A 24,683-nucleotide genomic window follows, 5' to 3' on the forward strand; every position below is an offset into this window, starting at 1 on the left:
GCACCCTTTTTTGTGATTGCAAGCTGTTTAGGAGCATCATTTCCCGCGAGTTCTACTCTACAGTCCTTAGCCTGATGACCCAATTTACTGCATCGCGGACACTTGATATGGTCGCATGGGCCAGCATGGTGACAGTTGCACTTGTTACACTTCGGGTACTTTCCAGCATAGTTACTCGAACTCTGTCCGCCACCGTTGCTATTGTTGGAACTCTGATTATTGAAATTCCGAGCGAGTTCGGGTTTACGGTGGTGTTGTTGCTGTGGGGGGTTCGATGATGAGGACCTTGTGTTGTCAAACTTCCTCTTTCCATTCCCAGAGTTGTTGTTGCTGTTGTTGTCATTGCTCGAGTTGTCACGGGTTTTAGAGGTGGAACCTCTAGGTGGTAACGCACCTTGTGCCACTGCTTGATCCGTCAGCTTGTGGGCTATTTGGATCGCTTGCTGAATAGTGGTCGGTTTGGAAGACGTCACCATACTCTAAATCGGGGGTACCAAACCATCAATATACATCTCAATCCTCTTACTTGGCGGGTCTACCATCTGCGGGCACATCACCACCAGTTCGTGAGAACGGGTGGTGTAGGCTCCAATTTCAGAGCCCACCATCTTCAAAGCACAAAATTCTGACTCCAGTTTGTAGATCTCCTCTCTAGGACAATACTCCCCTCACATCATATTCTTGAATTCTTCCCAATTCATAGCATTCGCCAACTCCAATCCGAGTATTTGCACATTTGAATTCCACCAAGTGAGGGCTCAATCTTGCAGTCTTCCAGCAACAAACTTGACCCTGCTGGCTGGTGGACAGTTGCACATCTCAAAGGCTAACTCCGCCTTCTATGCCCAACGCAGGAAACCTATGGCTCCCTCAGTGCCCTTAAACGAAATGGGTTTACAGTCTAGGTGTTATCATCCTTAGATGTCGTCGTCTGAGGACATGACTGAGTATGCACCTCCTCATTCGGTTCTTCTATTGGGTCTTCTTCTGGTTCCTCCTCAGGATCTTCTTCAGGATCCTCCTCCGGTTTTGCTACATTCAGGGAAATTTGCGTCTCTACTGTCTCGCAACGGGCTAGTGCTACTGCTGCATGGCCTCTTGCGCTCTTAACTTCATCCCGCAAGTCTATCATCTCTGATTGCATCTTGATAACTAGCTTCATTAGTTGAACATGAGCATCCTGAACTTCCTTCATGGCGTTAGTCAGGTAGGATATTCTCTTCCTAGCCTCAGCTCCATCCCCTATCAATCCAGTAACATTCGCTATCTTCGAGTGCATAATGTCGACCTCACGATCCAAACAGGAGGCAAAAGCTGCGTAAACGCGCTCCATCGGGAGTGTTAGGGGTGGTAGTGTGTTGTAAGACATAGGACAGCCCGGGAGAGGTAGTGGGGGAACTTGCTCACGGTAAACAATCCGTTCGATCAAAGCTTGGTACTAACTCCATTTATCGTTGCTCTCGTATGCGACTCCAGATGGGCAGTGACTCTTCGGTGTGAGGGCTACTAGTGTTGGGCCTGCTGGAAGTGGTGATGGGTTAGGAAGTTGCGGTTCCTCAACTGGGGCGTGGGACACCGGGTCGGATGATGATGATGGTGTTGACATTCCTACAGAATGGGCCGTGTATGGTTTACGCGCGTATGAGTGAATGAGGAAAAGAGAGAAAGAAAATGAATAGCTAAATATTATATATATATATATATATATATATATATATATATATATATATATATATACAGTGTGTAAAATTATAACCAATGGGTCGTTGCGGTTATAGACTAGTATGAATGCATTTCTAGTTCACTATATCCAATGGCTCTGATACCAATCTGTCACACCCTCAAAATCCACTAACGGAGTTTTACCATCAGAGTGTGTGAACTAACAGGAACGAAATCATTAGTTATAATCAAACACCATATTTAAAAGTTTTCTAAACCAACAAGACATCAAGTCTTAAATAAAATGTGGAAGCGTAAATTGTAAAGCAAAAAGTTGCGCCACACAGGACGACTTAAAAACCCAAGTTATCAAGATAAAAATTAAAAGAAGTTTTTAAATCAATGGTGTTCAGTGAATGCATGTCCAATACCGCGCGCCCACCTCGGCTACCAGAGAATAACATACTAAAAGTGTCAACACAGGGTTGGTGAGTTCACAAGTTTATACAAAAAAAGCGTTTGCGTTTTAGCGTTACCAGATAATGTTATGTCAATTAGATATCAATAGCTAGCTAACCTATCAAGCATGTATTACTAAGTGTTCGACACCGAAGCTGACTGTTTAGTTATTACCTTGCCACCATGTCAACCACGACCATGGTAAATGTGTTAGCCAAAATTACACCCACTCGACCTACAGTCGAGTTTAGAGTTGAATGGGGTTTGTCAAACCCAGTAGTACTACTCAAAGGTGACTCGCTATTATCCAAATATTTACTAGTTCGATGTTTAGAAGGACTTTAGTTGGTTTGTTGCCACTTAGCCTTGATATATAAAAGTAACAAAATCAAAATTATTGGAGTATGTTATCTCCCCCTAATAAAAAGTGTTTAAAAGAGTAAAGGGGCCGTGAAACTCACTGTTTGCGAAGATAACAAAAATATCCGAGAAAGGTGTGCGTCACAGAAAATCCTCACTAGTGCTCTAAAAAAAAGAGATTTCTAAGTATTTGAACTACAAGTGAGTCCCTAGACTCGACACCTAAAACTTATGCATGAGATGTGTTCGTGTTAATTTGTGAAACAGTTGTGACTCGACAAACACGTTGGTGATTAGTTACATGTGTGAACAGGTATTAAGTGTTAAGTTTTACCATTGTACGTTAATAGCAACTATCCCCCACAAGGGCAAATAAGTCATAATATAGCAAACATCGATCAACAATTCTTTTTTCATGCTAATTCAAGTAATTCAGCAGCTAATTTATCCAGACAGATTTTTACTCGACAAGATTACTCTATTTAATAAATCATAACATATCAAATAAATCACCAAATATCATTACAGAAGCACACGTCAGTTAGGTTTCTAAAAATATTTTTATTATTTTTTTATCACATACGGTTTTCTCACAATGATCAAAACATCACAGCAAGCACATAGTAGTCAATATCATGCGCAACAGAATTTTATTTGTTATTCCTGTTTCATGGTAAATCCAATTAATACCAAACCAATTGGGTCAGCTTCCTAATTCAAATTATTAACTTCCAAGAGCGGAATAAACTCAATTGGTCTTGTCGTTTATGAGATATATTAATTACAAAACAGCCTACCAGCAGACTTCCCGAATCATACTTGCACAACAGATTTGTAAAATAATAAAAACTAACTTTTATACGTCCAAAAATTACAAACTCAGAATTTTTAGAAACTAGACTCGACCTACTACATCATGGAGTCGATAATCACTTCTAAAATATAATTAACGTCATGTTACAGCCGTTTTAACATGCATCTATGATTCTGTCCAGCATCAGTTTTCACCAAACTTCAACAAAATACTAACCTATGAACAATTAATCACGCATACAAACCTCTAGACCCATAATCCATCATCCATGCATCTCAATTATACTTTTCATTTACATTTAGGGTTTTCTCAAAGATTTAATTTCAAGTAAGCAAGCAATTAATTCAATAGAAAAGGCTAGAGAGGATGTTAATTACCTAGTTAGCACTTTGAATCCTTCAACGAGCTTGAAATTAATTTGCATGTATATGTGTGTGTGTGTGTGTGTGTGTGTTCGGTCGAAAAAGATATAGGGGAGGGGGTGGGGTAGCCGTTCAAGAGGGGTGGGGAGGGATTAGGGTTTGGGAAATAGTTTGTTTTAATATTAAGGAAATAGTTTGTTTAATTATTGTTTGTTCACCAACGGTTTGAGTCGACTTGTGTGTGTTTCGGTGAAACTCCGAAAGACTACTTGTGCAATGATTGTCATGCGTCATTTAAACCCTAATTTAAATGTAATGAGATATGCGTTACAGTTCGTGTGATCTTGCGTTTTGAATTAACGGAGTTCGGATTAACGGAGTTAACCTGAGATTGGCGAGTGTCGCACGCAACCTTTAAAGTCACAAGATCCGGATGGAATCGGGTATAAGCCGATCGAATGACGATCTTAGGGGTCACCCTAGCTCGGATCTGGAACGATCGGGACAAAAAACGGTGAAAAACGGTGTTGAAACATGTTTTTCGGCCACCGCTCGTTTTTCCGGCATAGCGGCGCCGGAAAGGCGACGTACGAGGAAGGAAATGTCAGGGAATGTTCTGACATTCGCTGACCTAATCCTAGGCCCGTGTAACGAATTCGTTACACAATTCTTTACAAAGAATTAACGAATGAGCCCTCCTTCGTTAGGCTCATTCGCTATGCCAATAAGTTAAGAGAGAATAACGAATTAGCCGTCATTCGTTATAGAGTTTATTCGTTAGCCAGACCAAAAGAATGAGTCCATTCGTAATGAAGGTCAGTTCATTATAAAGGTCAATTCGTTATAAAGGTCAATTCATTATGAGGGTCCATAAGTGACCATTAGTTATGAAGTAATGAATGAGTCCATTCGTTATAAGCCCCCATTCGTTAAAGAATTGGATAACGAATTAGACTTTGAATGAATGACAGAAAGGTCCCTTGACTTAGAATAAAATGGAATAATTACAAAGAAGCCCTCGAACTTTATGAGTTAGCAAATAAAATAATAAATTAAGAATTCTAATGAAAATCGTGATAAGGCAGATAATGGAAATAAAATTTTTCCAAGCTGACCTGGCAGCTCGACCCTAGCCAGGGGCTCTGCCCCTTTGTCCCTGCTAAGGGTTGCCGCCCCTAGAACCCCATTGCAAGGGGCGCTGCCCCCGGACCCCCGTTCGTTGAGGGTATAATTAAACTAGAAACACGATATGGGTAGTAATAGTTAATTGATACGTGTAACTGTTATATAGTTAGTCGCGTGTAAGGCCCCCTTACCGGTGCCTCACTTTCGACGTTGGATTTACTCATAAACATAGTTCTAAATATCATAGTTAATTAAAACTTTCGCGAAATAATATTAAAGTCAACCATTCATTACATAAGTCACCATTTAAATTAATATAAAGCATGTTTTTTTATTCAAACATAGACAACTGAGTCTTCGGATGCCAGCCTCTTTATTCTTGCCATGTGTCCTTCTTCAAGCCAGCTGTCTCATCCTACTCACTTGCGTGCATACTAAAAGTCAGCAACACTGAGAGAGTTCTAGTTAATCATATAACATACATCACATTCATAATTACATACTTTCGCTCATACTTTATACTTTCTTACATTCATTAATTATACACTCACTTACCTTCATATTTTCTTTCTTTCATTTTCATACCTTACGTTTTAAAGAGCATTACGCCCTATATCCCTCGAGTATTATTATGGCCCGGTTCCCTCTTGCCTTGAATATTATTAGGGTTCGGTTCCCTCTAGCCTAGAGTATTATTAGGGCCGGTTCCCTCTTGCCTCGAATATTATTAGGATTCAGTTCCCTCTTGCCTCGAGTATTATTAGGGCTCGGTTCCCTCTTGCCTCAAGTATTATTAGGGCTCGGTTCCCTTTCGTTACCATACAACCATACATTACCTTTCTTTGTCATTATTATTATAGCATTCATACATACTTATCATACATGCAATATTCATACATACTTTCTTTCGCATACTCATTTCATACTTACCACACATTACCTTCCCTAACAATACGTGCAATATCCGAAGATCGTTTTCATACTGTCAAGCATTCATTCATAATATAAACATAACTATTACATTCATCATTAAGACATACACTTACCAATTAAGGTAAGTGTATTAACATTCACATTGAGTATGCACACAACCCTGAAAACATAACAAGGAAATGGGGCTAGAAACTCACTTGGATCCTGTTACGTTCTCCGTTTATTGTTATTCCCTTCCTTAATTGAGCTCGGCTGACTGTACATTAATTATACGTATCAATATATATCCAATGCACATTATTCATATTTCAGCCAAAATGGCTAAGTCTGGTCTATTCTAATGACCTTGCTTTAGAATACAATATATTTAGAATATACTTTTACCTGTAACCCTAATGTATTAAAAAGCTGGGTGTTACTTTAATGTTTCATTCTTTCTTGACAGAATTACAAATTTTGTCCTTTAAAAAAAGCCAAATTACGGTTCGTGTCCTTTTCTAAGTTTCCTTGCAGACGGTGTACTTTAAACTTTTTTTTCTACACGTTATGTCCTTTACGCTAACTGGGTTAGAAAAACTCAGTTAAATGCCCTCACGTGAGGCGCATGTGAGGGCATTTTTGTCTTTTCACCTGTACCTGCAACTTCTTCTTCCTCTTTCTTCTTCATTTTTGTTCTTTCATCAAACACCTGGCAGACCTTTCAATCTCCATTGCTACCAATAACCCCAAATCCTACCAACACACTCTTATAACAATCAAACCCACAAATTACACAAACCCCTCAATCTCCATTGCAATTCTCACATACCTTTCATCCTCTTGAATCACCTCATTAAAGAGAACCAACGCCTGCATCTTCATCTCAACTCGCCCAATTTTAAACCGAAACAGCAAATCATTAACATAAAACCTAATATCGTCTCTTGACGCACCAATCCCAGGTTTCGAAACCCTGTTATGCAATTTCATACGGTTGTTGCCTCCAGATTATGCAATTTCATACGCAGATGCATTTGCCTAGGGTTTTGAAGTTATAATCCGTACGATTGCTTGTTATTAAGCCATTTAAAATGATGTGATAATCGATTGTGACGTAAATAAAGCCAACTGTTGCTGTATTCGATTGTTGAACCGAGTGTTGTTGAAGAATCATTGAATCCTAGGGTTTGTTAAGAGTATAAATCGGCAGAATTAGGTTGTTGGCGGTTAATTGTTGTTCATTAATCTGATTATCAACAATTTGACGCATATGAGGCTTCAATTTCCAAGTCTGCTAATGTGCATCTTCTGGTGGCCACTTGTTGAGTCTCAACTATCTAATCCTCTACCAAAGCCTGCAAGAACTCTTGATGCAACCTTACAGGACTATGCGTATCGCGCTTTTGTTCATCCGAAAACCGGTGTTCCATTCAAAGGTACTGTGCCATCGTATTTGACCGGGATTGAGTTATATCGGCGATGAGGCTTAGAAGCGGTAGTTTGTATCGGAGAGGCGTTGAAACGTTTAGGGAATTTGTGATTCCAGTTGGGTTAAGAGGGCAACCGTATGTTGAGAGACTTGTTCTGGTGTATCAGAATTTAGGAAACTGGTCCACAACTTATTACTCTTTACCTGGTTACATTTATCTAGCTCCGGTATTAGGTCTTCTTGCTTACAATGGTTCGGATTTATCGGCTTCTAATCTACCAGAACTTGATTTTTGGGCTTCTGAGGATGCCATTACAGTTAAATTTGGAAGCATTGGGCCTATACCGGACGGTTCAGTTGTAAAGTGTGCTTGGTTTGATCTTCATGGTCAGGTTAACTTCACAAACTTGTTATCTGGCAATGTATGTTCAACAACTGAACAGGGTCATTTCTCCATTGTAGCTGAATTAGCTATTGCACCTGTTCTAGTATGATATTAGGTTTTATGTTAATGATTTGCTGTGTCGGTTTAAAATTGGGCGAGTTGAGATGAAGATGCAGGCGTTGGTTCTCTTTAATGAGGTGATTCAAGAGGATGAAAGGTATGTGAGAATTGCAATGGAGATTGAGGGGTTTGTGTAATTTGTGGGTTTGATTGTTATAAGAGTGTGTTGGTAGGATTTGGGGTTATTGGTAGCAATGGAGATTGAAAGGTCTGCCAGGTGTTTGATGAAAGAACAAAAATGAAGAAGAAAGAGGAAGAAGAAGTTGCAGGTACAGGTGAAAAGACAAAAATGCCCTCACATGTGCCTCACGTGAGGGCATTTAACTGAGTTTTTCTAACCCAGTTAGCGTAAAGGACATAACGTGTAGAAAAAAAAAGTTTAAAGTACACCGCCTGCAAGGAAACTTAGAAAAGGACACGAACCGTAATTTGGCTTTTTTTAAAGGAAAAAATTTGTAATTCTGTCTTCTTTCTTTTCTTTTGTGCTCATATACCCATACTTACTTAATCTTTATGTATTTGAATGCATATGTATATTCATATGGCAGTGTATTCAAAGCACACCATAGAATCGATCCAAACATGTATCCAATTCCTATATGCACTCCATTATACATGTGCTTACGGGTTACCCATGTAATCGATCATGTATGCGTGTTCGAGTGACCATGCAATCATTATTATACATATGTATTCCAATGTATACAAGTATGCATGTATTCGAATGTCCCCTTGTAAGCGAATGGTATATATGTATTCGAGTTATCCCGTGTATGTGAGTATACATGTATGCGATCTGCCCATTCTATTCGAGTCCCAATATGTAATCGATTGTCAATATGTAATCGAGTTTCATATTGTAAGCGAGTGTGGTGTAACATCCCAAAATTTCAATAATGATATCTAATATGTTACTTCGTATGATAGACGAGTTTACTTGAGTTGATAAAGAAAAAATAAAATAATAAAGATGGTAAAAGAAGTAGGCTAATTAGATGGAATTTAATCAGTGACTAAAAAGGAAAGATGGGCCTTAGGTCCACGGGCTTAAGGGTGTATAAATACCCCCTTAAACCCAAATTCTTTCCATTTCCATACATTTTATCCATCTTATTCTCTACACACCATAAAACGCACACACTTAAGCCAAACACACCCCATAGCCGTCGACCAAGATCCAAACCCTAAACCGATCATAGTAACAATAGATCTTCGATCTTACACACAAGCTAACAAGTCCAAGTGCACGTATCGAGCTAGCCGTAGTTCGAAGTGAAGCATAAAGGTATGTTCTTGATCTTAAAGATTACGTTTTTATGAACGAATGATCATGAAACTCAAACCTAGAGTAAATCGGGTTTAGACAAATCATAAGGTTGCAAACTTGATGTTAAAGGTGGACTTAATCTACTCATTTGCTAAGGATCTAGCTAAAATGGGTTTAAAATCGATAAATATTTAAGCTTTATACCTAAAACGGGTTAGATCTTGATACAGGGTTACCAACGGGTGTAAAACGGTTAAGGAAAATGGAAAATAGGTGGTTAGCAGTTATGATTATGGACCGTTAGCGGTTAACTGAGCCTAGATTGAAATAAAGATAGAAAATAAGAGCTGGTAGCATCAGACACAAGATATCGGTCAATCGAAGTTCTCGGTCAACATGATTTCTCGGTTACATGGGTTCTCGGTCATGAACGCCCACTGAGTTCTCAGTCAGACCCTGGGTTCTCGGTCAGATAATGGGTTCTCGGTCAACGGAGGGATCTCTGTGCCAAGAGTTTTCGGTCACGAGATCTCACTGAGTTCTCTGCCCTAGAGTTCTCGGCCAGCTAGTGACATATTGTTGTTTGTGGGCCTGGCCCAACTAGGCTCAGAAGCCCAAACTGAACAGTGGGCCTGAATTAAATAGTTGTCCCATCTGTATAAGTTAAAAAAATGGTTTGTGGGCCTGGCCCAACTTAGAAAGTGTGTTGGTAAACTAAGATACCAACTTAAATAATTATACGGTTAATTAACACACATATTTATAACAGTTAGACGGGCTTAGTTAAAGGAGGGATTAACCATTAACGGCGAGCATAACAGGATCCATGTGAGTTTTTAGCCCCATTCCTTGTTATGTTTTCGCGGTTGTGTGCATACTCGATGTGATTAGTTAATACACTTACCTTAAGTGGTAAGTGTATGCCTATTATGATATATGTGAACGTTATGAATGAATGCATGACGGTACATGAACGATCTTCGGATATTGCATGTACTTTCAGGAGATAGTTTAGAGATGTGATTGTTTATATATGTTGTATGTATGGTGTATGTTTGTTATAGATTGATGAGTAGGTAAGAAAGTATATAAAATTTACAAAAGAAAGGAAAGTATGATATGAAGGAATTGACGGTAAAGGGTGGCAGACCCTAATAATATCTGTGAAGGAGGGTGGCAGACCGTAATAATATCTGTGAAGAAGAGTGGCAGACCCTAATAATATATGTGAAGGAGGGTGGCAGATCCTAATAATATATGTGAGTTTATAGGGCGAGAGGCTCTTTAAGGGTGGCAGGCCCTAATAATATATGTGAGGTTATAGGGCGAAAGGCTCTTTAAAACGTATAAGTATGTATGTAAAGAAAGATAAAATATGAAGTACAAAAGAAGGAAAGTATGAAAGTAAGAATGAAAGTATATACTTACATGCGTATGAAAGAAAGTAAAGAAGGTCAAGTATGTAATATAAGAACGTATTGTATGTTACCTATATTAACTAGAACTCACTCAGCGTAGCTGACTTTTAGTATGCACGCAGGTGAATAGATTTAAACAATTAGCTTGAAGAGGACACATGGCAGGATTTGACGAGGCTGGCATCTGAAGATTTGTCATGTTGTTTTGATACTATAATTTAAGTTATGTTTTAAAAGACAAAATATGGATGTTTGTAATAAATGATTTAAGTTTAATAATTTCCGCGAAAGTTTTTAATTAACTCTGATATTTAGAACTGCGTTTATGAGTAAATCCAACGTCCAAAGTAAGGCACCGGTAACGGGGCCTTACATGTCACAATGTATTCGAGTGACATAATATAACTGAATTCCTCATTGTAATCGAATGTACAGGTTGTATTCGAGTTCCATATTGTATTCGAAATTATGGATGTAAGTGAATACATCATTGTATTCAAGTTATATATATTGCATCGGGTTTACACTTGTAATTGGATTGGGGCATGTAATCGAATAGGCCATGTGTAATCGAATAGGCCATATGTAATCGAGTTGGCCATTGTATTCGAACTATAACCTTGTAATCGAATTTAATAATGTAATTGAATAAGGTCAGTGTAATCGACCCTACATTGTATTCGAATAAAGGCCTTGTAATCGAGTTGGCCATTGTATTCGACTGGGCCTCATGTAATCTGTTGGTACATGATGCCAGTAGTTCATTATCTCGTGTTTATTTGTGTCTGTAATCGTTTAAATTGTTCGTTTTGTGTTGAACTTGTTAAGTTTGCTTTTATGTTTGGGCGAACTTGAATTGAGCGAAGTTAGGACAATTTCGCCTAGTATGTTAGGCGAAGTTGTCGCTAATATATATGTCTAACTGCAGCTCATTTGATAGAGTTGAACGACGTGTTTAGTAATATTCTTATGATACGTGTTTTGGTTTATTGGTTATTACCTGGGCAATCTACCAAGTATTCTCTTATATACTCGTGTGTTTGCTTGTCATTAATGTGTTCATCGTTTTAGCACTCGTATCGTATACGTAGGGGATTCCGCACCCTCGTGTTACGAGATACTCCTGTGTAGATCCGGCTGGGAACCTACAATTGGTATCAGAGCATTTTGCTCGTGATTATGTGGTTCGGGATTATCACACGAGTGTTAAAATTGCTCCGTTCGATTATTCACAGAACTGTTTTACGTTGAAATACCTCTCCTTTGTCAGTTTCTCAACAATACTCATCAATTACACCTTCCCATCACTCTTGCGACCTTCGGAATCGGACGTGTCAAACCTGCAAAATATCTTTGTTCTTCTGGCGAAGTTTCCGACACCCAAACTAGGGTTTTAGCTAACATATAAGGTTTTGGCGAAGTTGTTGATGTGCGAAGTTGTTGACCTGCGAAGTGTTGACCTGCGAAGTTGTTGAAACTATTAACCAGCGAAGTTGCAGGCTAGCGAAGTTAAAATAACTTCGCTGCTCACTGTTTACAGAATCTTGTTGTTGAGTTCTAAGTCTCGTATCGTTCAAGTATGACTTTGATAAACATCACAGAACTAGTAAAGATGGAGGTTGAAGCTGGTTCAGCAACTAAAGCTCCAAAACTGCTTAAAGGTACTGATTTCGTTGCATGGAAAGATAGGTTCGAACAATATGTGAAGTATCAAGATGCAAAGATGTGGGTCTGTATTCAAGATGGGTACATTCAACCGACTACTGAGTTCGAAGGTCGAGAGCAAATTAAGAAGTATAGTAAGATGGAGGATGATGAAAAGAAAATGTATGAAGTAGAGAGTAAAGCACATGTAGCCATTACAATGGCACTTCCTCAAGAGATTCTCCATACTTTCAAGAAGTACAAAACTGCTCGAGAATTGTGGGAAGCACTTGAAAATCACTATGAAGGAAACGTTGGGATTCGTACCTCCAAAACAAAGCTGCTGAAAACTTAATTCTCTGTATTCAAATATCTGAAAAATGAATCACTCGTGACATCATAACAAGATATTATCACCTAATGACCGAGTTGAATAACTACTCCATTGAATACAAGGAAGAAGAGATAGTGGAAAAGTTTCTTGATGCTCTCCCACCAAAATGGGAGATGTACACAGTTCTGATGAGAGAATATAAAGATTTTGAGAAATTTGACTTGGAGAAGGTTGTTAATAAGTTACATAATTTTGAACTTAACATGACTCAAAAGGAGACGCCTACAGATCAGGTTCAGGATCCGGGAATATAAGGTGCGAAAGGCTCTCCAAACTCAAGTTCGAAAACAGAATCGACTGCCTACTACTTTGGGGGGAGAACCAAACTCCGCTCAAGATGGTCATGTGGTACTCAATATGGATGGTGACGTATGTTTTGTAGCGGGTGGAAGTAGTTCCTCAAAGTCTCAATTCTCAGCTGGTAATTTCTCAGCCAGTGCTTCTAGCAAGAATTACTCACAGATGCCTATGAGTGTGAAATCAGCTGAACAACAATTTGCTCTTTATGCCTCATTCATTGCCTCTTATGAGAACTACATCAAAGGAAAAATAGTGGAACCTGCAACCTTGGATGAGGAATATGATCAGATAGATGCAGATGACATGGAAGAAATGGATTTGCAGTGGAAGATGGCTATGATAGTGAGAAGGGTTAAGAGATTTATGAAGAAGACTGGTAGAAATTTTGTTGGAGAAAGACCGGGGTTTGACAAGTCAAAGGTTCGATGCTACAATTGTCAACAAAATGGCCACTTTGCTAGAAAATGTACGAATGAAAGAGTTGAACGAAATCAGAACAGGCCTACTCAACATAATGGAAGTGGAAATGAAATCAAGGCTATGGTATCTCAGCAGAACGGTGGGTATAACTGGAATATACAAGTTGAAGAGGTGATCGAACAGGTAAATTTGGTAAACATCGAAACTGGAAGATGCGACAAAGAGTCGATGAAGAATCAAGCATACATAGCAGAAGTGAACGATCAGCTCTCAGAGGTATGTTCTGAATCTCATTGTGAACAATGTGAAAAACTGTCTGATCAATTGAAAGCGTTAACTGATCAGTTTGTTAGTTTGGACATTGAATTAAGAAAATTAAAGGAAGAACATCACTATTCTAAAACTAAAGAAAATAGCTACTCGGTAAAAATAAAAGCTAGTGAAAAAGACATCAGAAGCCTTAAAGCCACCCTAGCTGAAAAAATACAAGTAATTGATCTTAGCTATGAAGTGTTAGAAGAAAAGACCAAACTAATAGATGAAAAGGACAAACATATAGCTGATTACCAGGTAAAAGTGGTGGAACTGAACAGGAAAATTGAACAATTTAGAAATTCTTCTGCGATGCTCGACCATATTATAAGTGTTTAACGTTCCCCGGTTAACAAAGGGGGAATTGGATTCACAGAAGTTCCACCACCATATAATAATAACTATACTTATAATCCTAGTAATCAGCAATCCGTGAATGTTGAAATTAGTCAGACATTTCCAATCAGAGTCACTACTAAAAATACCAAAGTTAATGAGAATGAAGCGAGTCAGACAAGTTTGAATGTCACAAGTTCTGCCACATCGAATCCGGACAAATCGTCTGAATCTGGTGAGACGAAAGATGAGGTCGTGTTACTGAAATGAGGAGACGATTATGTGTTTGATGAAAAGAAATCTTCCTTAAACCCATTTGTTCCACCATATTGAGGCAAACTGATAGTAACGCAACCTCATCATCTACAGCAACCTCTGATAAGAATGTTCAAAAGAAGACGAATAGTTCAAACCAAGGTTGTTTTAGATGCAACAGAATATGACACTTAGTCATGACTGTCCTTTGAGACAGAGAAAATCTAGAAATATGCGGCCAACTGAAACTGAGAATAAAATGAATACTAAATATAATGCTGGTAAGAATGCTAACACATCAAACAATCGTTGGACTAATCCAAGATTTCAAAGAAACCAGTCTCGTTTTTTCCCTGTGAACCACCGAACAAACAATTATAATTTCACATATGCTGGAAATTCAAGAAGTTTGGATGGCCTTATAGCCATTCATCTAGAAATTTCCCTTTCAGACCATATGGAAACTTTCCTCAAAAGAATGTTGGGCAACCAAGGTACTGGATGCCGGATAACAGGCTTGATCAACCCAAGACCTTCCGGTCTTGGGTCCCCCGTTTTTAATCCATTTCTTTAATTGTGCAGGAATAGTTGAGCAGGGCTGTAAACAATATGTGGGTTGTTGACAGTGGCTGTTCTCGGCACATGACTGGTAACAAGAAATTGTTACGTGATTGGAAGACCGTTCAAGGAGGAAGGGTTAGTTTTGCAGGAGAAAGTGGAGGAAGAATTACTGGTACTGGTACTGTGACTAATGGAAGAATAAAGTTGGAAAAAGTTAATTTTGTGAAAGAGTTAAAGCACAATCTTTTGAGTGTCTCTCAGAATTGTGACAAAGAATACACCGTGCATTTTACAAAAGATGAGGCACTCGTGCTTTATCCTGGTTTCAAGATTCCTGAAACTTGGATCGTGATGAAGGCTCCAAGAGAAAGAACACATATGTAATGGATATGCGGTCAACCGAGATGGCGACAGAAGAGTCATGTCTTCTGTCAAAAGCAACAGAGTCTGAGTCAGAGTTGTGGCACCGAAGAATGGGTCATATTCATCTTCGTAAAATGAACTACATTGTCAAGAATGGGCTGGTACTTGGGGTTCCATTGAAGAACTTCCATTTTGAAGACCAATGTGTGTCATGCAAGAAATGAAAACAGCACAAGAAGCCACATCACTCCAAGAAAGTTAACTCAATTTTCTGCACTTTGGATTTTCTTCACATGGATCTTTTTGGTCCAGTGAATGTCAAAAGTTTAGGAGGAACTTCATATTGTTTGGTGGTGACTGATGATTACTCGCGATACTTTTGGGTTTATTTTCTGAAGGCAAAAGATGAAACAGTTCAGTTGGTAATTAATTTGATTACCAAGGTGGAAAATATTGTTGGGAGAAAGGTTAAGTTCATCAGAAGTGATAATGGCATGAAGTTCAAGAACTATCAAATGGAGATGTTTTGTTTGCAGAAAGGGATTGAACATCAGTATAGCGCGCCATATACTCCGCAACAAAATGGAGTAGCTGAAAGGAAGAACAGAACTCTAATCGAAGGCGCCATGACTATGCTGGCAGACGCTAAACTTCCCGTGGTGTTCTGAGCCGAGGCTGTTGCCACGGCCTGTTATATCCTTAATCGTGTTTTAACCGTAATATTAAATAAAACCTGTTATGAACTTATGCATGGTAGAAAGCCAAATCTGAAAGGTCTTGAACCCTTCGGTCCCCATGTTCGATATTAAAGACTAACTCTAAATTTGGTGAGAAAGCCGACGAATGTATCTTAGTTGGTTATGTAGTTGGGACACCCAACAGAAGAGTCTTTAATTTATCAAACAGTAAGGTTGAGGTGGTCTGTAACACTGACATTACTAGTTACAAATAACCAAGGCCTAGCATGGGACCAGCAGAGGCTTTCGACTATGATAAGTTATTCAAATCTTTTAATGTGCCTTACTTAGATCTTGCAGACATAGATGAGAAGATGGCCACTCAGATGTTGTTTGACGAAGAGGAGGCCATTGTGCAATGTCCTCAAAATAATGAAAATCAACCTACCATGTCAACTGCGGTTGAAACTCAAACTGTCTCGAATGAAGATGAATTCTACAATCCATTCCACACTCAACACCACTCAGATGAACTCTATTCAAATATTGAGAATGATCTGGATGTTGGACCGATACAAACTACCAAAATTCACAAGAATCATCCTTTAGAAAATGTGATCGGTAATCCTTCTGATGGTGTGCATACTAGAAGAAGTTTGGACGAAAACACATGCTTGTATGCAAGTATTAAAGACACTGGTATTTTAAATGAATGCTTGTATGCCTGGTTCATCAGTCAGATAGGACCAAAGAATTATCAAATGGCACTGAAGGATAGCTCGTGGGTTGAAGCCATGTAGGAAGAACTGGCACAGTTTGAAAAAATGGAACTATGGCAGTTAGTTGCAAAAACCACAAGATGTGAATGCTATCGGTACAAAGTGGGTATTCAAGTGTAAGAGAGATGAGAAAGGAGTAATCATTCGCAACAAGGCAAGGTTGGTGGTCAAAGGGTTTAATCAACAGGAAGGAATTGATTACAACGAAGTGTTTGCTCCTGTGGAAAGATTAGAGGCAATTCGACTGTTCCTGGCATTTGCGGCACATAAAGAGATGAAAGTGTTCCAGCTGAATGTTAAAAGTACATTTCTTAATGGAAAAGTCGATGAGGTAGTATATGTAGAACAACCTCCGGGTTTCCCTGACCCAGATTTTCTTGATCATGTGTACAAACTGAGCAAAGCATTATAAGGCCTACATCAGGCACCTCGAGCCTGGTATGCAACTCTGTCAGATTACTTGCTAGAGAATGGGTTTGAGAGAGGAAAGATCGACAGTACTTTTTTGTAAAAAGAAAAGGGGGTGATTTTCTTCTCGTCCAGGGATATGTGGACGACATTATCTTTGCTGCCTCACGAGTCTCTATGTGTCAGGAGTTTGAAGCAGTCATGAAGAAAAGGTTTGAGATGAGCGCCATGGGCGAATTAACTTTCTTTTTGGGTTTACAGGTATATCAAAAGAAGGATGGCATGTTCATTCATCAAACTAAGTATGTTCACGATGTGCTTAAGCGTTTTAAGATGGACTATAGTACCCCGTTTGACACCCCAATCTGCGTCAACCACAAACTGGGTGCTGATTTCGACAGTGATGAAGATGTGATCCTACTCAGTATCGGGCAATCATAGGTTCTTTAATGTATCTAACTACGTCTAGACCTAACATTATGTTTGCAGTTTGTCTTTGTGCTCGTTTTCAGGCCAACCCGAAGGAATCTCACATGAAGGGAGTGAAGAGGATCTTGCGATATCTTAAAGGAAAGCCTAAGTTAGGACTCTGGTACTCGAAAGGAGGAGAACTGGATTTGGTAGCATACATCGAATCTGACTATGGAGGTTGCAATCAGAACAACAAGTCAATAACCGGTGGATGTCAATTTCTCGGAGGAAGATTGGTGTTGTGGCAGTGCAAGAAGCAGACCTCTATAGCCATATCCACCTGCGAAGCAGAATACATGGCAGAATCTAACTGTTGCTCCCAGGTTTTGTGGATACAACAACAAATGCGCGATTATGGTCTGAATTTCACTCAAACTCCTATTTGCATTGATAACACTGCTGCAATTTCAGTAACTAACAATCCCGTTAAACACAGTAAAACTAAACATATTGACGTTCGTCATCATTTCATACGGGATTGTGCTAAGAAGATATTAATTATGCTTGAAAAGGTTGATTCACTGAATAACTTTGCCGATATTTTTACTAAAGCGTTTGACCGATCCCGATTTCAAAACCTTGTTGAGCTTAATAGGATGATCAATCCCGCGTAACCTTGTTTTCTATTAAAAAAACATCACTATCGCTTAAAATTTTGTCGGTTGCTTAAGTTTGACGGACATATTCCATGAATATGTTTGGTCCTTACATCTACATGTAGACTATAAGGATAGCCATTAACCAGATGACTGAAAGCGACCGGGACGGTTTATGATGAGTTTTTATTCTTTCGCTTAAAATTAGTCGTTCATACTTAGTCAGAGGGACACATATTCGTATGTGGTCGGTCCGGCTGATCCACTGGGTCTTCAGGATAGCCGTTTACCTAAAGACTTTGCCTTGATCGGGGCGTCTGAATTTAAAATTTTTTTTTTGGGAAATGATATACTTTTTCAGTCTATAACTTCGAAAGAAGTTTCAAATTGGTGTTAAAAGTGAAAATTGATCTAACCTTGGAAAGTGATAGATAAACTGATTTTGTGTGCCTAACCGGTGAAGTAATTAGGCCTAAAAGACTCTAGAACAGTCATTGTATGTTATGGTAGCTTTCTATGGTACGTAAAAGTCGACGTGATACAAACTAAATCTACTCAATTTACTATGGAGAGTCATTTTGAACTGTGCATGTGTCCACATATATCTCTCCGAATGATAGGCAGAAAAGTGATTACCAAGTCATACACGAGCCCTTGAGTGTCCTGATTTCCGCGAAGATAGTGTTATGCATCTGCAGTGATCCAGATTCGGGACTTGCAGTTGTATTATTCTCTTAAAAAAACTGCTCGTATTATTATCGTTAAGCCTTATGAAGATTATATGTTTTCAAATATCAAGAAAGAGGCAAGAAAGCATAATTCAAAGTATAAGACATTTCGGGAAGACGAATCGGAAAATCGACATGTGAATATTGATTAATCAGACACTACGGGTCGAAGTCAACTCGGGGTGACCTGGGGAAAGCTAAATACGCCTTGAGAATAGATAGGAGGCATCACAATCTCTCATGTGATGTCCATCTAAATTTTGAGCTTAACTGAACCTAATCCGTATCACAGAAGCAATGAAAATCATACTATGTTTTATACCTGCCTACAACCTGTTTCTCTATGTCATAATACCGCTGAACATGGATCTGTGTGACAGCCTCTTAATCAGTATGATTCCTGTTCGGATCTTTACACGTTGGGTCTCTGCATGATTGAAATTTGATCCCGTCCTTTTATTTATGTATTTTGTCTTACGGTTTACCTTCATTAAACACTTTGGTTACTTGTTTTTGAACGTTTATTTTTTTTAAATTTTTATTTTTATTTTTATTTATCTCCACTATGGGCGAACTTAACAGAAAGGCGAAGTTGACCATGGGTTGACCATAGGCGAAGTTTGCTAAAGGGCGAAGTTAATTTAACTTCGCCCATGGGGTTTTCCAAAAGTATATAAGTGGCCACGGCGGTCAAACGAGGTCAAACTTTACACTCTTAAACCCTCGGCGAACTTATCAGTTGAATCACACCTCTTTTTTATCAGTTTTTAATCTGCAATCAAGGTTGGTCTGATCGTTGTAACTCATAACTCATATTGTATGTTTCTTAATCGATTCCTCAATGATCTGTTTTGAACTCGTTTTTGTATCAAACCCTATAGACACTATGTCGGTTCGATTGAAGATTCTTTTGGTGATAATAAGTTATTCGGCATCTTAATTGCATCACTCTTTTCTTATTACTACTCTCTGATCGGCCATTCTAAACCATAACTGGGTGTTAATAATGCGCTGTTTATGTGGCGAAGTTAGGGTAATGGAGAAGTTAGGTTATCGCGAAGTTACTGCAAGTTCGCAAATGAAACAACTTCGCTGCATAAACTTCGGGTTCTAGTAGTGTAATCTTCGCTTTGATACTGTAACACTCTGTGTTAGAAATCTTTACAACATGCAATGTACGTTGTTCAGCGAAGTTCATGACTGAGCTACATCTTAACTTCGCTAGTGGTAGAACAGCGAAGTTAAGACCTGTTGATGTAGAAATCTGACTTAGTTCGTTTGTTTGGCAGATATGGCTGCAGTGGCTGGTGCTGGTGGTACCGGTGGTGATGAAGGCGGAGGTGATAAGAGACTGTTTTTCCCGGGTCACAACATGTATATCACCCTGGATCCGAATGCTCGTGGAACTGATGACTTTCGTGAGATCATTTCATTTCTTATTCGCTCACGTATCTTTCATGCCATTACAACTACTCTACCGATATCTCTACCGAACATTGAAGACTTCTGGAGGACAGTTGAATATGAAAGTCGGGTTGAATCTCCAGTGATGCGTGCTACCGTTAACGACCAGGTGGTACAGTTCTCGGCGAATCAGATCAAGGAAGCGTTACAGTTTGGGGTTGAGACGACTGAGGATCCTACTGAGTTTTCGGCTACTTTTAGGAATGGTGCGTTTGTTCGTATGGGGTATTCAGGTCCTTTGGAGGATTCTCAGAGGCATAAGGGGTTCTTGTTGGATTAGTGGCGGTTCTTAATGCACGTGATGATTGTCTGGATGTCTGGTCGCAAGGCTGGTACGGATGGTATGGGTGCGACGATGCAATCTGCTATGACTGCTTTGACTTACAACAAGCCTTACAGTTTCAGCCCAATGGTTTTTTATGAGATCGATAGTCAGCGACGCGCAGTTGCACGAGAACGGTTTTTGATGTACCCTCGATTCTTACAGATGATTCTCAATCATGTTGCTCCAAATTTGCCACAACGTCGTCCTATCTCTTATGTTGAAAGTGTGAGCAAGAGAATCTTTGCACAATGTATGTCATCTAGTGCTCATAGAAAGCCTGAACTTCGTCCAAGACACACTGCGTTGTTTGTCTATTTGGTGAATCCTGATTATGTTGCTCCTCCAGAAGATGAGTTTAATGATCCAGTACCGCAACAGGCTGATATCCCTCAACCACCTTCTGTGGTTCAACCACCACCCGTGGTACAACCAGCACCTATTGTTGACCCTGTGGCAGCTCCCGAAAAACAGGTTGATCTTGAGGATGCCTTTGGAGGGTAAGGTTTCTTTGATATGGACAGAGTTGATCCTGTAGCTAAAGTTCAAGCCTCGGTGGGTGAGGTTACTGTTATGCCTGCTTCCACAGCTATTCCATCCGTGGGACCATCTATTGCTTCCGTGGAGGATTCAGAGGAAACCATATCTGATTCTATCGATGACGTTGTGGAAACACATCGTGTTCTGGTTGCCCAAGAGAGACTTCAAAGAAAACGAAATAAGGACTCTGATGATAGTGAGTCAGATTATAAGGATGAGCTGTATCGTGTTGCTCATAGATCAAAGAGGGCCAGAGCTGGAGAAAGTTCAAGTGTTGTCCATTTTACTCCACCACCGTTATCTTGTATGTCTATGTTACCTGCTTCTTTGGCAGTTCCATTGCCGGTAACCTCGAGTGTATCTCGGGTGACCGTATCGTCATCTTTTGGTATTCCTCCGACTACGTTCCAGTTCTCAGCACCGGAGATTGCTTCTTTGCCACCTCCTACCCTTACTCCGTCAGTGGTGGTTGCTATATTTGTTGAGTCCACGCTGGTAGCCACTGCTGGGTTACCTGTCTCTATACCGCCCACGGTTACTATTCAGCATACATCTGCTATTCCTGTAAGCTTAGAGATTCCACCACCGTATGCTCAAGATACCTCCCACATGAACTTTGATTTTGATACAACTTTGTCTGACTCTGAGAGGATTGCGGCTCTTGAAAGGGTGGTTGTTGAACAGTCTAGGGTAAACGTTATTCAGACACAAGCTATTAATCGACTGGTGGCCGAGAATCAACTTCAGGCTGCACTGCTTGTTGAGCATGGTAAGCTGTTTGATCAGTTGAAGCAGTTCTTAGCATCTCAGGGGGAGACAAGTTGCAAAGGTGATGAGCTGAGAACAAAGAAGAGACAAGACAGAGACGATGATCCCAATGCATCGAAAGATGCAGGTGGTGAGTTGCCAAGAACTGAACAAAATCTTGGGACTTCCATATCTTAGGGGGAGTCTGCTGGTCCGTCAGGCAGTACAGGTGGTGAGACTGTGGTGGTCGTCGACGATGAGGAGGAGTTAGGTAATGTTGAGGATGAGTTAGTTGATGATGTGTTGATGGCTAGTGAGATTGAAAAAATTGGGGAACAGATAGAAATTGAAAGTGAGTTAAAGGAAGGAGAGATAGTTGATGATGATGTTGAGCATGCTATTCCAAGTGTTGATGAAGTGAAGTTGGGTCAAGATGAAAATGTGACTGGTGATTCTGAGTGGGAAGAGCAACCAAGATGGAAAGAAGAATGTGCTCAATGGTTCTTCAAGACAAATAAGCCAGTGGTACCGACAATGTTCAAGAAAAGTTACAATATAAAGGGCTACGTTGAATCAAAGAAAGGTATTATCTGCTGGTTGTATGATGAACAGCTAAAATTGTTTATGATAAAGCGATATGATGGGGTTCAGTATTTTAAGAAGGCATTGAGATCGCTCAACACTTTGCATGAGTGTGAAGTGAAAGATTTGGCTCATTTGATATTGATTAATAGAAGTGATGATAGCTTTGCGAGATGGGTTGGAAAGATCATGTGGAAGGAATGTGTAAAAGATAAAAAGTTTGAGCTTCTGAAGCCTCAAAAGGGGAAGCTGATTGAAGATAAGGAACGTGGAATGCGGGTTGATGGCAAGCCCTGGATGGTGATGAAGTATAAACCAATTCGTTGTTTAAAAGAGGCTCCTATGAAGCTGATGCCCAAGGATGTATTGAAGGATCTCAAGTGGTGGTATGTTGATTGTCAGACTGCTGAAGCCGTGATGGAAGATGAAGATGAACAGGAGATTCTGAGAGTGTATGATCCAATGCACTTGGTTAACTTGTCTCAAGCTGATTTGCAGGTACTTAATGATAAGAAGATTTTCTATATTCCTGCGCGGAAAGACGAAGCAAAGAAGTACCAGAGGGTGGTCTCTGTCTATGTAAGACAGGGAGTTCATGCTTGAAGACGGATGGTGCATGTTTTTTGGGTTACAAGACACGTGAAAGATGATAGAGATATGAAGCTACTGCTAAGGGGGAGTCTGTTGGTAAATGATGCCAGTAGTTCATTATCTCGTGTTTATTTGTGTCTGTAGTCGTTTAAATTGTTCGTTTTGTGTTGAACTTGTTAAGTTTGCTTTTATGTTTTGGCGAACTTGAATTGAGCGAAGTTAGGACAACTTCGCCTAGTATGTTAGGCGAAGTTGTCGCTAATATATATGTCTAACTTCGGCTCAGTTGATAGAGTTGAACGACTTGTTTAGTAACATTCTTGTGTTACGTGTTTTGGTTTATTGGTTATTACCTGGGCAATATACCAAGTATTCTCTTATATACTCGTGTGTTTGCTTGTCATTAACGTGTTTATCGTCTTAACTCTCGTAACGTATACGTAGGGGATTCCGCACCCTCGTATTACGAGATACTATTGTGTAGATCTGGCTGGGAACCTACATAATCCAATATAGGCTTGTATTCGAACGAGCTGAAACCGTTTGCCCTTTTTATCACTATTATTATTACATTTTATGACCTTAACACTTCATTATTGTTTGATATTAACCCATAAACATTTCCCTAACCGTTTTCAGCCAAAACTTGACCCGTGCAACCATAAAGCTTGGGCCTTTATGGTTTACAACATTCAAAGGCTAGATCTACGGTTTCTTTTATGAGCCGTTTATAACCACGAGTTCTTTAAGTCCATTTTAAGCATCAAGTTTGCATTTTTATTGTATAACTACACCCGATTCACTATCCTACTAAGTTTCATGCAAAACCGACCTCGTTTACCCGTCCTTTTCACAAACCGAACACTTCTTGTTATACCTGAAATGAACCAACTAACTCATCTACTATCAATTTCATTACTTTATCAATAATCATGACCCGATTTATCATCCTACCAATTTTTATGTAAATCCGTTCATGAAAAGTAAGCCTTTTTAACAAAAACGTACCTTTGAGGTTTTTGTCTGAAATCACTCGAGAGGCCCAAAACCATATCAAACAAACTCTGATTTGAGTGATTCAAGCGGCCACGGAATTTTCTTGTCCCTATCTACAAACCCATCAGCTCTCCTTCGCTAGAAACTGCTGCTACAGTCACCGGAACAGCTGAACAGTCTCCGGAATCTTCACTTTTGAGCTGCTATGGTTTTGCTGATAAAAACAGAACTTCCCGACCTCTGATCGAAGATCAAATCAGTGGAAATCTTAATTTATATACCATGAACACTCAGTCAAAATTTGAGACCGATCCGAAGGTTAGATCTACGGGAATCATTGTGTCTTTGTGGGTGATTTTCTCAAAAACGGGAATTGGAGAAGTTTGTTTTTAATGGTGTAGGCTATGGTGTAGAGATGTATGAAAATGGAAAGTATTAGGGTTTTAAGGGTATTTAAAGGGTCTGTTCCCTACAATCGCACACAGGTGAGTAGAATGAGTCAGCTGGCTTGAGCGGGGCACATGGTATGCACGCAGGTAACTAGAACTCTTCTACCATGTGCCCCGCTAAAGCCAGCTGTCTCATTCTACTCACCTGCGTGCATACTAAAAGTCAGCTACGCAGAGTGAGTTCTAGTTAATCATACATCATACAATACGTTTTCTTATCTTCAATTACGCATCTGAGGACATATAATAATTACTTTACTCATTTACTTTCATTACATAATTTCATACATACGTTCATGCTTTATTATTCCATATTATATAATTACTCTCATTTCTATCTCGGATATTATTAGGATCTGATCCCTTCCTTTTCTATCTTAGATATTATTAGGGTCTGATCCCTCTTTCCTTTGTCTATCTTAGATATTATTAGGG

The 24,683-nt window shown here is 39.5% G+C and overlaps 1 protein-coding gene across 1 annotated transcript; it reads left to right on the plus strand.

Moving 5' to 3' along the window:
- Positions 1 to 7,173: 7,173 nt before the first annotated feature.
- On the plus strand, positions 7,174 to 7,765 carry LOC143635621 (uncharacterized). Its single transcript, XM_077103405.1, has 2 exons — positions 7,174 to 7,515; positions 7,613 to 7,765. The coding sequence occupies exons 1-2, from the start codon at positions 7,174 to 7,176 to the stop codon at positions 7,763 to 7,765; spliced, it is 495 nt and encodes a 164-aa protein (XP_076959520.1).
- The last annotated feature ends 16,918 nt before the right edge of the window (positions 7,766 to 24,683 follow it).

This window comes from Bidens hawaiensis, unplaced genomic scaffold (genome assembly GCF_021521415.1).
Source record: "Bidens hawaiensis isolate Kalapana, Puna unplaced genomic scaffold, B.hawaiensis_p1.1 tig00007615_1, whole genome shotgun sequence".
NCBI classification, from domain to species: domain Eukaryota; kingdom Viridiplantae; phylum Streptophyta; class Magnoliopsida; order Asterales; family Asteraceae; genus Bidens; species Bidens hawaiensis.